Here is a 16,172-nt window from a genome sequence, read left to right as displayed (position 1 = left end):
ATTTTTTCGAGGGCCCGTCAAACAAAAAGTTGAATAGTTTTGGATAGTTGGCTGGATAGTTCAAGACCCTGGATGTTATATTTACATTGATTGAAATCTCGTCCTTACAAAAGCAAAAAAGAGCCGAGCCACGCTGTGTCAAGCAACTGGAATCCATTAGTCGGGTCTGCTGAAGTCTCGGAGAAAGGGAGTATCCTTGGGAGTCAACAGCAGGAAAACTCACCATGAATAATAACCCTCTGAAACAGCACATTCATACAGATATGATTACACATCACACAGGCATCTCTTTAAACTTTCGAGCGCTACATGTGATCAGCAGACGTTGAGGAATTTAGCACGCCACAGAGATAAATTCTCCCTCTCGAGCGCTGTCAACTTTCTGCTTCACGTTGTCACTGAGCGGAATGTGCATTAAAATTACGGTTTTCTTAAAATGAATAAAAACTCTACAATTAATAACTATTTAGCGGAGGGACAAAGCCAGCACTGCTAAAAAAAAAATTGGGATCTTAAGATCAGTGAGCGACAATCAAATGCCACCCTTCAGTTTGGGCTGGTGGTTTCCCACAAGAAAACATGCTGTACTGAACCCGACAACAACGTGAAAAACAACAACCGAGAATGAGTTTCTTGGATTTTCAATGCAGAACGACTGTGGTAAGGAGGAGTTGCTCGGCAGGTAGAGTGGGTTGTCCAGTGTCCAAAGGATAGATGGTTAGAATCCCTGCTCCGACTGAGATCGTGTAGATAAAGCGCCACATAAGTGCAGTCCATTTACCATTTAAGTTATAAATTTCAGTGAAGGGGAGACAAGGCCACACGTAACTAGACAAGGCAGAAAAGTGCAGAATGTAGAGCCAACACTGCCGCTTACGGGGCTAGTTGCGATCACGCGCCACAAAACTTCATTTACAATCACCAGGCAATTGGCCCAACCAATGAGGAGCTCGGTAACAATTTAGGTCACCAAGATGGAAACATGGCTGAGCAGGTACTAGACGTAATGTGTATTGCACCTCCCCCCCTCTGACTTGGGTTTCTGCTTATGTCCCGCCTGTCCCTGCAGTTTATAGCTGTTATTGGCTGGCTTTTCAGTCACTGTCCATGCAATCATGAGACTATGTCCAAGTCACTCATTGTAGCAGCACCATTGATTGTCTATAGTCTGTACGTTATCACTCAATGGAGGGAGGGAGGTATGGATGCCTAGATGGCTGCTCTTCTGTCTGGACATGATCCAGGCTTTCATCCTGCTGCATGCAGAGGTATTTGTACATCTGTACAATCTTGACATTGTCACCATTTATGCAAATTGGATCACGCTGAGGTCAAGGCTTCCCTCAGGGCACTAGTTTCCTAGTATTGTTGAGGTTTTGGCGATAGTGGTTGGAGTGACGCCATGCAATAAAGTCCTTAACCAGTGCCAAGTACTTCTCCATCTGTCCACTTCTGATATAACCCACAGTAGGTGTTGTTTGTGAACCTTTGTACTTTTAAACCCAATGCACACAAGGTGACAGGAGAGACAACAGTCCCTTGAGGCACTCCCATACTGTTAACCAAAGTGGGAGGTCTGCCTGTCAGGTAGCACGCTAAGAGCCAGATGCCACAATGTGTGAACTAATGCCCACTTTTTCCCTATGTAGAAGAGTGTGGGTGGTACTGAAGGCACTTGAGAAGTTTTTGTTCTACTAAGAAACTGCTCGGTGGAGTACTAAGATGGTGTCCTATACCACTACCACCTCCTGATAGGTGCACTGCAAAGGGTCCAAGGCAGAGGGACCTGCCATCTGTGTTCCCTTCCTCTTGCCCCAAGTCAGAGAGAACAGGTCCAAGGTCTGGCTCACTCGTCCCCGTCATTAGGGCAAGCGATATACAAAAAGGATGGTAGGAAGAATTTACTTTTTCCAATGGAAACGCATCCAGATTGTCGAGTTGTGTACTGTAGATATGGTATAGAGGAACGTCTGGCCAAAGAATCCAGACAGTCTAAGAATGCAGTACGTCTCTTTGCATAGAGACATTAACACTTACCTCATTCTTGCCGTGCTTGGCGCATCACACTTTACCCACCACAAATATGCTTCATCTCTCCCTTCTTTTTGCGTTTGTGAAACTAGGCAAAACGTATCAGCTCAGCTCAGGAAACAAAAAAGTGCTGAGCTTTCTTTTATAACTGTTTAAGTTCCTAGATAGAAAAGGTTATAAAATTCAGCTTATAGTGAGACTCTGGCCAGGTCTGAGCTCAAAGGCTCTTCCTGGCTGACACGTTTTCAATTCGCAGGAATGTGAGATTCTTGCTACTGTCGGCACAAGGTCTCGATGTGAGCTGAAGAGTGAGATGAACGGGGCCATCAGTGTCAGCCGGGTGTGGCGTTGCTACTTGTACTGGGCAAGCACCAGCAAACAGAAACCGTCAACAGACCAGAAAAAAAAGACCTCTCAAGAAAACCTGAAAGCACTCAGCTATCTACTTTCTTTCTCGTAAGTGTAACGCCCCCCCCCCCCTTCAGGCCTCCAAAAAAGAATAAAAAGAAAATGAAGGTAGAGAAGTGTCACAGGTCTAATCAAATCTTGGTAGTTGATCACCTGTAGAGGCAGGACTGAAAAGAATTTATTGCATTTAAACCGTTGGTATGACTTTTGTTCCTGTAGACGTAAGGCCTTAATTCCCGGTGAACATTCTGAGACCAGAAAACTCGGTGATTTGGTTTCACAACATCAATGTTCTGAGCTCATCATTCACAACCTACCGGTGAAATCTCAGGCAGGACACGATCACGTTTGCAGGTGAACTTAATACGACCTCCTCGAAACCTTCAACTGTTTAGTATTTCAGTTGTTTTTGCCTAACATGGGGGGGATTTGAAGTGTAAAATTCACAACACGTTTGATCAATGAGCTGACCAAAACATTTCCTGGTTCAATTATAGCTGTTATTCAAACAGCGCTGATATCATGAGAACGAGACGACATTCTCCGATGGAAGTGTTGAATTGCCAGAGATTTGGATAGACTAGAAGAGTCGCACAGTGGTATAGAATGGATCAAACACCTCTTGTGACTGTCGCCGTTCAGTTCCTTGGAGAATTGTAATCAACAAATGAAAATAACAAGTGGTGCAAAAACTACTGAGAGATTCAACAGTTTAGACCAGGCCAAATTAGGTTCCCTCGTAAAGGCTGTAGTGCATTTCTGGTTCATCCTGAAGTTTCACTCATGAGCTAAATATCCCTACTTTTTTTCCAGGGGCGGGGGAGTCATGATTGATACTTTACAGCCGTTTTAATACTCTTATTAACCCCTTGGACTTGCCACAGATCTTTTTAAAGTGCAGGAACTCATCTCTCATGAAACCATGACGGAAGACCCAAATGAAATGTCCGTTGTATGAAGCAGCTTCAAGCACATATTATATATTGCTTCCGTTTAACTCCTTAACATTCAAAACGACTGCAGATCGTTCAGGTTTTTACGAGTTGAAAGAATGAAAATGAAAACAGTACTGCACACCAGGCAATCTTCGCTGCTACACTCGCTTCCTACTCTACAAGTCAGGAAGCGTGACGTCAACGATGGCACGCAGTTTGACGGACGTCTTGACAGCAGGGCCTCGTGTGGAGGAAGTCTATGTTTGTGTCAAGGTTCTGGCTCAGATTCTGTCAGCTCACAACCATCCAGCAGGCTAAGTAACTGCTCCTCACTGAGGCTCTCCTGTTCGCTCTGCACACAGACACAAATATATACAGTATATTAGTTGATACGGAGGGTTCGGAGTTTTGCACCAGCCACACTCGGACACATACGGTGCACAGCCACATCATACATTTTACGCGCCTGTTCTCGTTTATAACAAGAGTGGACACTATGTGCTTTCCATCTTATTTCAGCGTCCTCCCTAAATACGCTCCCTCGGCAAACATTCTTCACCGGGCATACGGTCAGCTTTTGACTAATCACTGCAAACCGGCCTAACAGCGCTAGTTTATTTATCATAATAACGTATGGCAGCGGAGTGGATGTTCCTTCTTCATAATCCAAGGAAAACACACTCCAATTGATGTAAGCCTTGTTAGCTGTTGGATTTATTGTGTAATGAAAAATCTGACTCGCAAAAGTAGGCCTCGAGCTACGCACGCGAGTTTCCTTCAGGCCCGTCGCACACCGAGCGAATCGGTCGAATGTGACTGCCCTCGAAAATTGTGAACAAATTAGAATCGCCAACTGACTTCTCTTTTTAGCCACAGCTGCAGTCATTATTATTTCAAAACACAATAAACTATCGCTACAGCGTGGCAGAGGTCAGGTCGATTTTACGCCGTACCGGGAAATGTAAATAGGTTCCAGCAATCCCGCAATCCTTCTGAGGATAAGTGGCTCAGTCAGTTGATAAATTATAACTGGTAGTGTAGTGGTACATGGTGCTGCCTTTCGACATAAAGTATATCTTTCATTTCAGCACCCCACTACTGTTCCTGGATTTTTTAAATAAAAATAGGGATTTGGCTGAAAACTGTACTTCTTAGTCAGGTCGATAGTTAATTTGTAACTCAAATGACATGACACCTGTGCAGATGTTTTCACTGCCGACCTCCACGGCACCCACACGGAAGCCCCCCCTGTAAAAAAAAAAAAAAAAATCACATTCCTGCGTCTCATCTATCCCGACAAGCTGCAGCTAATACTCGCCATCGATCATTTGCACGCAGACCACCCTGCGAAAAGTAGCACGTTTTCACTTTTTGAGCGAAATCGCCCCTACAGGAGCAGTACGCCACAATTTAATGACAGCCTCGGAGTCATGGAGGCTTGGCCCGTGTTAGTCATTTATGACCCCCTCTCAAACACCCAGACCCTGTATATCATTTTCTCCACAGACACAAGTCCACAAGGCCCACGGGGAACGCATTCCAGTCTCAGTACACCCTCCCAAGGCACCGCCACGTTTTTGGCCTTAGGTGAAACGGTGGACTTGACCTTCAACACACACTTTCTGAGAAGTACTTCATATTCAATAGGTTAGGGTTAGTTGTTAGGGTTGAGTAATGATCGTAAAGAGCACATCGGAGAGAAAATAGTATTGGCGTCTACTCAGTGGTTATTCCCCCATTTTATTAAAAAAAAAAAAGAAAAATCTCAACTTTGTGCCTCCCAGCACTTTGGATATGCGTCACTTCCATTAATAATTACTGTTTCAAGTTGTTATTGTTGACCCATTTGGAACGTGGAATGGAACTTGAGAACTGCTAACTTTGGCATTAATTGGCATACGGAGAAATAAAAACAAAAATCTGTGTTCAATTAGTTTTGTCAGTATTTTGACTCCCTGTGACTAGGTCACTCAAAACATCCCAGTGACTGGGCATGAAATTCTTTTCAACATTGCCAGTCGTCCTTGGCCAAGCAGAAGGACTCAAAAGTTGAAGACGCGGTTGCATGGGAGCGTTTTGAAACAAAAAGGCTGCAGCTGGGGGCTGTGCGCTTAGATCAGGGATTCCTGACCTGACCTGACCTATGGGAGAAACATTTCACAGCTCACAAACCAAAAATAAACAAAAGTGGATAGAGTTGTAATGCACTTTTAATGAATTACCATGGACTACACATTGACTGTGGTTCGCTGGCAAACAGTTCAGGGTGTACCCCGCCTCCTGCCCGTTGACAGCTGGGATAGGCTCCAGCACTCTGCGCGACCCTTGTGAGGATAAACGCCAAGAAAATGAATGGATGGATGGATGGACTACACATTTGTTGGGAGGCAATGGTTTAGGAGGTGATAGCAAATTTTGAGGGCAATTGTATACAATTACAAAAGTAAGCCAGATACATCCATTCCTCAATGGGGGGGAGGAACTGCCCCACTGTTTGAAAAAGTATAACTGTGTTTAAAAATATTTCAATAAGCTTTCCAATATCAGTTTTTACTGATAGCAGGTTTGGTCTAGATTGCATCCCTTGTGACGAGCAATGATCACCTTTTTTGCAGGGCCATGCGTAAAAACTGTGCCAAACAACTATGAGTGTTCATCTGAGATGTCACGCTGTGGCGACCCCTAACGGGACAAGCCGAAAGAAACTGACATTTATGCTGATCTCAATTTGGTTCTCATTTTTACGAGATGCCTCTCATGCATTGATCCTAATTTTCCCAGAAGAAACTCAAGACAGATTTTTTTGTTATTTGAAAAGATATTGACCTCTTCTCCATTTTCCTACACATTACGAGGGCCAAGGGTCTTCGTAGTATCTGGCCCTATTTTATAGCGCCAGATAATCGTCCAAAGTCTTTTCAGCAGCTCTCTCAATCCAGGACTTCCAAGTATCTTACCAGATGGAAGATTCCGCAGAAAAGACGCTCCATGTACGTACAGCTCCCTCTTTGCACTGGAATTACCGCTAAGACAGGAACAAATCCAGTATGTTGAATCTGAAAACTTCACAAGGAAGCAAATGATCGGAGCGGTGCGAGAGAACATTTTAGTGGGTTTTGTCTAATCGGCCCAATTCACCAAGCATCCCAATAATGCTCCCCCTTTGAACTTCTTCTCTGCCACCTGCTTTCCAGAACCAGATCCAGCGATCCCTGTTGTATCGTGTCCAGCGGCTAGACACAAACCACATGACCAGACACTGCGTCTGGTTATTTGGCTCTCGCGCGTGGTAGCATCAGAGAAACCATTGTTTTCTGTTGACAAAGGAATCGATGGTGACCTTACAGGATGAAGCTATCCAGTATCACTTTCGTGGAGGTATGACAAAGGCGCAGTAGTTCACCTACCCCACAAAACCCTCGCTTACTATTTCGCTCCTGTACAACGCCGCAGGTTGGCTTTCATGGTCACTGACTCCAGTCACATAAGTCAACTTAATAGTCTACACACCCCCGGGGCCACCGAATGCGCAAGGCAATATTCGAGCCATGTGCTCCCCTCTGCACGTGGAATTCCTTTCAAAGGAAGGCGGGCAATGCTTTTTTCATTAGCAAACACGATATCATCAAAGATAGACGTTTGCCAGTTGTCGAGATGATGCATTGGTCAGGAGGTGCCTCGGTTTTTTTTTTTTTTTTTTTCATAATCCAGTTATCAAGAGGCTCAGATACCTCGTCCTCACTTCACCTCAACACTTGAACAATATTTCGCCGCAGGAATGATCCTTTCATAAAAGTTGGCTTTCCGTGCAGGAGAAAGGCGCGCATACTTCTGTTCCTGGCTCTACACGCGCTGCGGTCTTTGCTTTCGTTCAAAACAGAGAATGATAGAATACCTTACAGCCACCATAATCCACTGGGCCACCCCGCAGGACTTTTGCTGTGTCAGCAAAATAACTACTGCTCTTACTTGGTGCAATGAACTGTAATTTGTTGGATTTCAAAACAGAAAAAAGATCACCTATGATTGAAATAATAAATTCTTACCCTTATTGTTGTCGACCTAAAGTTGAGTTCACCGTCTACCCCCGTGGAGCCATGACCGATCCGTATATGCCACTTTTCAATGTCATTTTTCTGTCAACTCAGACATTGTCCATATTAAGAAAACTTCTCTCAAAGTGTCACTCAAAACAGAGTTTTATTATCTGAATAGGGGAAGATATTTATGCAGATCACTTGTATTAAATCCCGTTAAATTGTGCAGGTGTATTTAATGCTATGACTAGATGGTGTACATTTAAACTGTCCAAAGTGTGGAAGAAAAGTCCCACGATTTTGGCTAATAATGGAGAATCACTGCAAACAACGAGTGTATGATTGATGATATTCGACTAATTACGAGCAAAACCCTGTTTTGGAACAGTCCCACTTTACTGTAAATGGTGGGATTGTTCTTCCTTTTCCACGTTGATCCTGGAGCGGGGCCAAATGAAGTTTCAGGAAAAGTAACCTTGCGCTTCCTCTTGCTGGAATTGTTTGCTTTCTTTTTAATTTATTTGGAAAGGTATGTATCATTGGTAATAATACAATGGAAGACATCAAATCTTTTTTTTTTTCCTGGAGAGGAAATCAAATAATATTGCCTATGTAGAATACTTCATGAAATGAAAAAATAAAATAAAAAAAACAATCATCATAATGTATTTTGTTGAAAAAAAAACAAAAACAATAAAATAATTCCAAATTTTTCCACAAAATTCAGGCCAACTAAGAACTCGTTGATATGATGATATATGGGTACAGTGTTTTATTTGTACACTTCGGAGTATTGATGGCATCAATGCAACCGTCTAATATCTGGCACTATGCTTCATAAACCAGGAAGTAGCCTGCTGGCTAAATAACAGATGTGATAAAAGTCTTTGTGAAGTATGTACAAGTTATATTGTAAGTGAACATCATTGAATTGGTAAAACGAGTAATCGAAGCGTTTTGATGGGAATTTTAGCATTTGGGGTGTCAGTGAATTTCGGTTTCAGCACTCACAAGTGTTGCCTGGAGGCCGTAAGAATGTGACTGCGGATCCAGTACAGTACAAAATGGGTTCCACGCCGAGCACTGATGCATATTATAAACAGGACTAAACCTGAGTAAATGTAGGTCTCACATTTTCCATATCCACGTCATAAATCCCGACGATTAAAAACAAGTTATCAAATGTTAGACTATGGTTGTTTTGATCCAAAGAGGCCGGCTATTGAGCCGAGTTCACTTGTTTTTCATTACAGGGCGGCCTTGCCTGAAGCTGATGCTGTCATATAGCAGAGCTCTGCTTATAGAGTCAGTCTGACGCCTACATATACTATGTGTGTGTATATGTATATATATATCTCTCTCTCTATATATATATATAGAGAGAGAGAGATATATATATAGATAGTTATATATATAAAATTGGATGGAGCAGCTGTAGAGTGTTGGCCTCACAGTCCTGTGGACTCGGGTTCAAATCTCAGCACCACCTGTGTGAAGTTTGCATGCTGTCCCCATGCCTGTGTGGGTTTTCTCTGGGCACTCCGGTTTCCTCCCACATCCCAAAAACATGCAACATTAATTGGACACTCTAAATTTCCCGTAGGTGTGACTGTGAGAGCGACTGTTGTCTGTCTCTATGTGCCCTGTGATTGGCTGGCAACCAGTTCAAGGTGTACCCCGCCTCCTGCCTGTTGACAGCTGGAATGGTCTCCAGCACTCCCGCAACCCTTGTGAGGATAGGCGGTGGCATGCAAATGAAATGCCAAGTGCAGCAGTCTTCACCGGGGCGACCGGAGACAGCACTCGGGAGTCGTGATTGAAACGAGGGCAAACTCAGCGCTCAAACGCTGTTTACCCCTGCGGGTCCAGACTGCAAATGAAACGCGAGAAAGCAAACCCACAGCTGACTAATTTAACTTTTTCCAATTGTTTCCAAAATATGTCCCCCTTTGCGTGACTCATAAAAGCTGTCTGCATTTGTTTGTCCTTTTATCCTTCAACAATGCAGTGCAGCTGGATGCTTGTTAATTGTTCCCTCACTGTCACATAAGATTGATGCACCTGCTCGAACAGTAAGGCCGAAATAGACGAGCACGAGCACTCCTCAGTCATTAGTAACTGACCATGAGACACGTTTTAGGCACGAAAGGATTACATTGACTTACTTTTGCACTTGCTGCACAGCTGTAAGACCCTGCTGATATGCGTTTTCTTTGTTGTGTGTTTACAATTTTTTTTCCAAGCTAATGTTCAAATTAATGTAGTTGGCGTTCTGAGGAACAAAAGTAGAAAAAAGAGGCCTCTTACTCGGGTGTTAAATGGATGACACTTGGTGCAATTATTTCAGGCATGGCACCTATTAGATTAGAGCCAATTATCTGAGGAAATTTGGTAAACATGTTTTTCCTGTAATCCAAGACAGTTGAATATTCAATGCATTCCGAGGGTACTGAATTGATCACAACTGGACTGTTCTGTTTGTCATCGAGGATATTTTTCCCCATCGTCCGAGGAGGCTTCATCAGTTCATGCAACAAGACTTTGTTAGGACGCACTAGGTAGTGTTGGAAAACCCAACGATAGATTGGAGCATAAATAGTTGAGTTTTCCAGACAAACTAAACTGAAGCTAAGTATTATTATTTTACATCATTACCAAAAAAAAAAAAAACCACCTAGCTCTCTCAGACTCTGCAGGCCCATCTACTTTTGCTAGAAAAAATGAACACAACTTCCCAGAATAGTTATACAACAATAACTAAGTGACATAAAACAACACAATAATAGTGTTTTGGAGAATTTTGGACATCAGTAGAACTATGCACAAAACGTCCAACACACTTGAATAATTTTCACACATTACAAGATAATGAGTTTGAGTTATGACTGTCACATAAATCAACTTTATAGCTCTAGTAGATCAGAGTGGAGAGAGCCTCCCTTCTCCAGAAATGAACCTTCTCAAACAAACGGGCGTAGATGCAAAGTCAGTGCTTCAATCGTTAGTGGTGGTATACAGTATATAGCACAGTGAAACCCAGTTTAAATGCAAATATCTCAGGAATGAGGAAAGAAAAACAAATATCTTATGTAACCAAATGCAGGTTTTGGTTCCATGTAATGACATCTTGTTTGAAGTCAGACTGTTACTTCCATGTCAGTGTTTTTATTACCCCTTCCATCTTTTATGTTCAAATTAGTCATTCATATTACATCACGCCAAAGTTCATCTGCATCAGTCCATATGTTTGACTATGCAATAATATATATATATATATATATTTTTTTATTCTTATTTGAGCATGTTGTAGGCTACTACTCAAAGATGCTTTATGACGGTCATAAAATCACAATATTCCACCAGGAGAGGAAGGAAACAGGTGGGTTGTTGAAGAGCAACACAGTCACATCTTAGCTTCCTGGAACAGCTTTGTTGGCCTGAAGGTTTTTCACGCCTTTTTTCTAAAACCTTCTTGTTTTGCCTTCTGTAACTTTCAAGTTTGGCGAGTGAGTGGGCCTTCCTTGGGAGTTGTAACTCTACTGAAGGCGCTTAACAGCTGACAGAACTCAAAATGGTTTCCAAGGAGCACGGTGGCACTCGGACATAATGTCTCAACTAAGAATCCCAGAAAGGCACCAAACACAATGTTGGACAAAGTGACGTCGGCGGATCGTCCTTGTCTTCGTCTGCGTGCAATGACCGAAGCAAACTTAATTAACTGTAACGACTCTGAGCTTGCTGAAAACGGCAACTGAAAACCACAGCAGCGGGTTTGTGGTGCCACAAATGCTGCACTGTTTATTATCATCCTCACTGGATATGAACTTTGTGCTTGTAATAATTTGTCATGTATGTGGACGAGATAAACAAAGAAGGGGGTTCTAATGAGAAACACAGGTGGTGTGTTGATGAAATGCATTTTTGTGTTGTGAGTGTGTGAGAAAATATGAGTGCTGCCAACTCACTGTCATCTCTTGGTCTTGGCCCAGAAGATCCAGCTGCCGTTGGATCTCCAGGAGCTGCATCTCCTGCATCCTCCTCTCCTTGATCTCCTGCAGGACCTTCTCTCCTGGCTGAGGGTCGCCATCACGCCTCGGGCCGGTGTCCGAGGCGCAGTCCTGATAGACAACAGACGCACGCGAGACTGTCACGCAGAGCCAACGGGTCGGCGAGCATGCGGACGCACTTGGGCACCGTCCTAGAATCACACTCGCAGCTGATGGCTCCCACATTTGGGAGCCGATCCACGTAGCAGTTCATCATCATTAATTTGAGTTGAAAGATTCAAATTGCTTCAAGATTTGCGAGACGCTCGTTGCTGTGGCTCGCCGCTGCTTAGCAAAGAATCACATCAGGTACGCAAACAAGAAGCATACCTCAGCCGCAACCTCACATAAATCACACATGTGCTCTTGGTTGACGACGTCAAGCTGCAAGGCGCCCTGTGAAAATGGCCAATAGGACACTTGGACTCAGGGGCCTTTCTCCAGACATCTGATGGAAGAAAGGTTTGGCCCTCGTGAAAAAATAAACCCATTGAATGAATTGTGACAAATGCATATCACTGTGAAATTAACTGTTCTCTAAGGGTACGGCTGTCAAGCTTGCGTAACCAACATGGCCTTCCGCTGTCTGCACTCCTTTTGAGAAGTTCTATTTTTTGACCAAGGAAAGTTCAGAGAGAAGCAGGCAGAAGGGCTTTGAAGGTTTACAGGCACCATATCAGATAGACACCAGGAAATAATGTGAAATAAGTAAAGATGGAGAAAAACACAAAGATTATGGAAATAAAATTATCTCACGACACACCACGATATAATATTAAAGGGGAAAATCCAGTGCTTTGCATGAACAGTGTATCCAATAGGTCATGTAATATGTACCCTATTTTGATAATGTGATGTTAAATCCTCTCTCATTTAATAGTGTTCTGAGAAGATTTTTATCGACATTTACGAATTTTTAGGGGCGCTGCCATGTTCACGAGTCACATGACCTATGTGGGCGTATGTGATGTGTTACGTGTTGCAGCAAAGGCTCAATAACATGGGACACCATTTATGCCCAGTGCTGATTTCTCTGGATTTATGCTCATCTGATGAAGAAATAGCAGTATCGGTTGATCGAGAAGACGGAGGAATACAGATTTGAACCTGTGGCTGTAAAAAATGTTGAATATTCAGATGGTTCTTTGACGCTGGAGTCTGACTACTTGGACGCCTTCGTGTGACAGAAGTGCGTAAACAAAGGCCGGCAGCCGCGGATGGTTCTTCGGACGGGAATGATGCGGAGTCTGCCGAGCGAGCTCCAGCGGCGGGCCGCGAGCCGAGCTTCCAGGCGGTGGAGGCCGTTAGCCCCGGACGCCGAAGCGAGGCTAAAGGCCTCTGCCGCCGCAGATGTTTGGCTAACGGCTTCCCAGGACGTCGAAGCTCGGCTCTTCGACAGCGGGGGAGGCCTTTAGCCGAGCTTCAGAGCTCCCCGGCGCCTTTGTTTACCCACTTATGTCACGCGTAGACCTCCGAGGACTCAGACTCCGTGTCATTCCGCCCGAAGAACCATCCGAACATTCAACATTAATTACAAATCTGTATGGAAGTATTCTTTTGTCTTCCGATCAACCGATACTGCTATTTGCTCATCAGATGAGGATAAATACAAGAAATCAGCGCTGGGCATAATAGTGTCCCATGTAATCCAGTGTTGGGAGCAGCACGGTACACGTCACATCCATGCATCTAGATCAAGTGACTCGCGAAAATGGCAGCGCCCCTAAAAATTCGTAAATGTCGATAAAAATCTTCTCAAAACACATGACCTACTGGATACACTGTTCATGCAAAGCACTGGATTTCCCCTTTAAGTAACAGTAGTTGAAAGTTCCATTTATGGTAACGAGACCTCCTGCTTGTAGTGCAATGTTAGCATTTTAAAATAAATAAGATGTACCTGTTGATTTTCCGAAGGATTCCACTGATTCTGTGGAAAATTGCAGCTTTATACAGAATTTGCCTTTTTCTGCGTTTGTGTTGTTTTTTAGATATGAAACAAAAATTAAAATAAATGTTCTCTCTGGATAAAATTTGTTGATGTACGCCAAGCACATAACTTACCATATTATTATTTTTAAAGAGCACTCCACAGTTCCAAAACTAAAAAAAGTATTTGACTTGAAGTCGATGGTTTGAATGCCGCTAAGGATCAAAGCAATATAGATACTGGAACTGATTGCTTTGCGAGATAATTAATGTCGCAAAAAGCCGCTAAATATTTCAACATTGACCCAAAAAGAATTGAGGATGGGGGGGGTAGTCTGATGTCCGTTGACAAGAACAGAACACGCCTCACTACACAAGAATGTTAGCAAAGAGTTGGAAGAAAAGCTTTTAAGTGGATTTATACCATGTGGGACAAACAGAATGCAGTACTGTCAGGAAGATTGAGCAGTGCCGTCCAATAAAGAGTTCTGGTGGGCATTAATATAGAATACATGCATCAGCACTTCAGCCCTAATTGGAGTACATATGGGTCAAGTTAGAACATGGAGACAAGTCAATGCTGCAAACAGCTAAATAAGGCTTGAAATAAAGTCTCACAGAACTTTGAGGACTTGTGAACGCTAACACTGAGTTCAGTGTAGTTTGAACGGTAGACTGTAAATGATTATCCTGTAATATGACAACAAGTCTAAATATGTTTGTACAATATGGGGTTGCGGCGGTAGGACCATCCTACCAGTCAACTTTAAAAGTAAATCTGAAACTATATCCTGAGGCCTTAATTATCTCTCATCTCCTCATCTCTGTTGGTTGAACTAATGACAGCTTCTATCTCAGGCTTATTTAAAGTGGTCTTTACTGGAGTTGTCTTCTTCATCAAGACTACAAAATCCAGCAGCAAATCCCAGTTATGAAAATATAGTGTTCCGACCAGAAAAAAAAAAAAAAAAAATCAAAATCAAAGTCTGTTTTTAACCACAATTCTCACGCCACTAATTATTTGTTACTAAAAAAAAGAATCATTGCAAGTTTATTTGATTTAGAAATGACGGTGGACCCACTCGAACTCATGAACTTTGGCTCCAACACTGAGATTGGTTGAAGGCCAAATCAAAAGTTAATTCTGGCATGCGTGCTACTTTGTGTTTTGATTTATTATTTCTATGTAAATATACTGTATATCCTGCAACAGTATGACTTCAACTTGGTTCAGATTAGTGCCATACAATGCAAAAGAGGGGATGTATTGTATTTCCACAAATATTGGCCTAATGTTCGTATAGAAAACGTGGCTCCATTAGTCACAGGTTGTGTGGTCCACTTGGTCAAATAAATGCATCCCCCCGAAAGACATTGGAACTGGAGACACTACCCCAAGACGAAGAAAATATCAAATGGTCATCAGTCTATCACAAGGCACAAGTAATCACCAACTACAGAAAGTATAGAATCTAATTTGTTAAATCTGAATCTGGATGACGTTTCAGTGCGTAGATTACGCAAAAAGAACCGATGACAGTGACGATATGGGACGGAGTTGCAGTCGTGCAGAACAAAGGGGTCACGGCATGGTGTGTCCTCAGACATGGTGACGAACCATCTCCAGATTGTGACCTAATTGTGGGACTTTTTGCAAATAGCAATACGACAGACCTCTGTACAATCCAATCGATAAAATGATATCTTCTGAAAGAATGTCTTTCATTCCCGCAGTCACGTTCCCTGGACTTGTCAGGATGCATTGAGGCCACGCTGGCAGCACATGGTGGTCCACAACTCACTGACGCACGTTGTTTTCCTTACATTTGTCACTCCTTCGTACATTGACACTGGGATTTGTTTTAAATCTCTCTGGTCTTTAGCCCGTTTGTTGCTTTGCGCCATAAGAAATAATAAACACGTGTTTACATTCCTTGTCGAGGCACTGGCAAATCTGAATAGATTAGTCTCAGCAGTTGTTCCGGCTAAATGTAGTCATGATTCACTTGTTGGAGCGAATATCAGTTCTTGACCTTGACTGACTCCAGAGGCTGTTAGCATACGTCACAGCATTTGTTCTTCTTTAAGAAGCTTCTTGACAACCTTCTTCGGGAATCTCACCACCAAGACTATCTGGGTCACTGGACTTTCGGGAGGGTTGAAAAATACGTCAAATTCTATTACATTTTTCAACAAAAGTATGTCAAACTGTTCAAGAAATGTCAGACAAATGTCTCGGCGTTTAGGCTGCCAGGCCCATTACGCTATTGGAAGAAGGACATTTTAGAGGCTCCAAATGCACGTCAGTAAAAAGAGAACAGGATCAATCATGCTGGAGGTGACAACGCGTGAGAATATATAGTCACGTTAGCACAAATCTAATTTTACTTCCCCACGATATGCGGGAACAAAGGCGGCTTGCCAACTATTATGAAGCACGAACAAATAAACACACTCAGCGTGCTACTTGAATCCTTTTCAGAAGATTAAGCAAGCAGATTTCACACTCGTGAGCAATTTCAGCAGCTCAACATGTTCCACACGGGAGTTGTCACTGTGACAACTGGAGAAAAAGATGCAGTGGCTCAACGGCAATGTACCATACCACAAGGCAAAACCAAATCATTAATGTTGTTGATTATGCCAAGTAGTTCAGTATTATTAGATATTGTTATTGTTGAGAACATATTCCCATTTGCAATGCTGACATGAATAATAACAAAAACATCAGAATTGTGAGCCGAGGCACGTATTTTACTTTTGAAAAAAAATCTCATGGCCCACCA

The 16,172-nt window shown here is 42.9% G+C and overlaps 1 protein-coding gene across 8 annotated transcripts in view; it reads right to left on the bottom strand.

The window, feature by feature from the left end:
• Positions 1–17: 17 nt before the first annotated feature.
• fsip1 (fibrous sheath interacting protein 1) overlaps positions 18–16,172 on the bottom strand; it is a 37,070-nt gene continuing 20,915 nt past the window's right edge. For 4 of the 8 annotated variants that reach the window (XM_061843339.1, XM_061843338.1, XM_061843335.1 and 1 more), the window contains 2 exons: positions 11,377–11,529; positions 87–3,726 (listed from right to left, as the gene is read on the bottom strand). In XM_061843339.1, coding sequence (XP_061699323.1) covers positions 3,643–3,726; positions 11,377–11,529 — 237 coding nt within the window. In that variant the 3' untranslated portion in view covers positions 87–3,642. Of the gene's footprint in view, positions 3,727–4,569; positions 4,623–11,376; positions 11,530–11,787; positions 11,906–16,172 lie in introns of those variants that run through there. The other 4 variants (XR_009798381.1, XR_009798382.1, XM_061843334.1 and 1 more) reach the window with 4 other exon arrangements.

Source organism: Syngnathoides biaculeatus, chromosome 15, assembly GCF_019802595.1.
Source record: "Syngnathoides biaculeatus isolate LvHL_M chromosome 15, ASM1980259v1, whole genome shotgun sequence".
In the NCBI taxonomy this organism is placed as follows: Eukaryota; Metazoa; Chordata; class Actinopteri; order Syngnathiformes; family Syngnathidae; genus Syngnathoides; species Syngnathoides biaculeatus.
The sequence above is the reverse complement of the archived record's forward strand: the minus strand, read 5'-3'. Positions and strand labels throughout refer to the sequence as shown.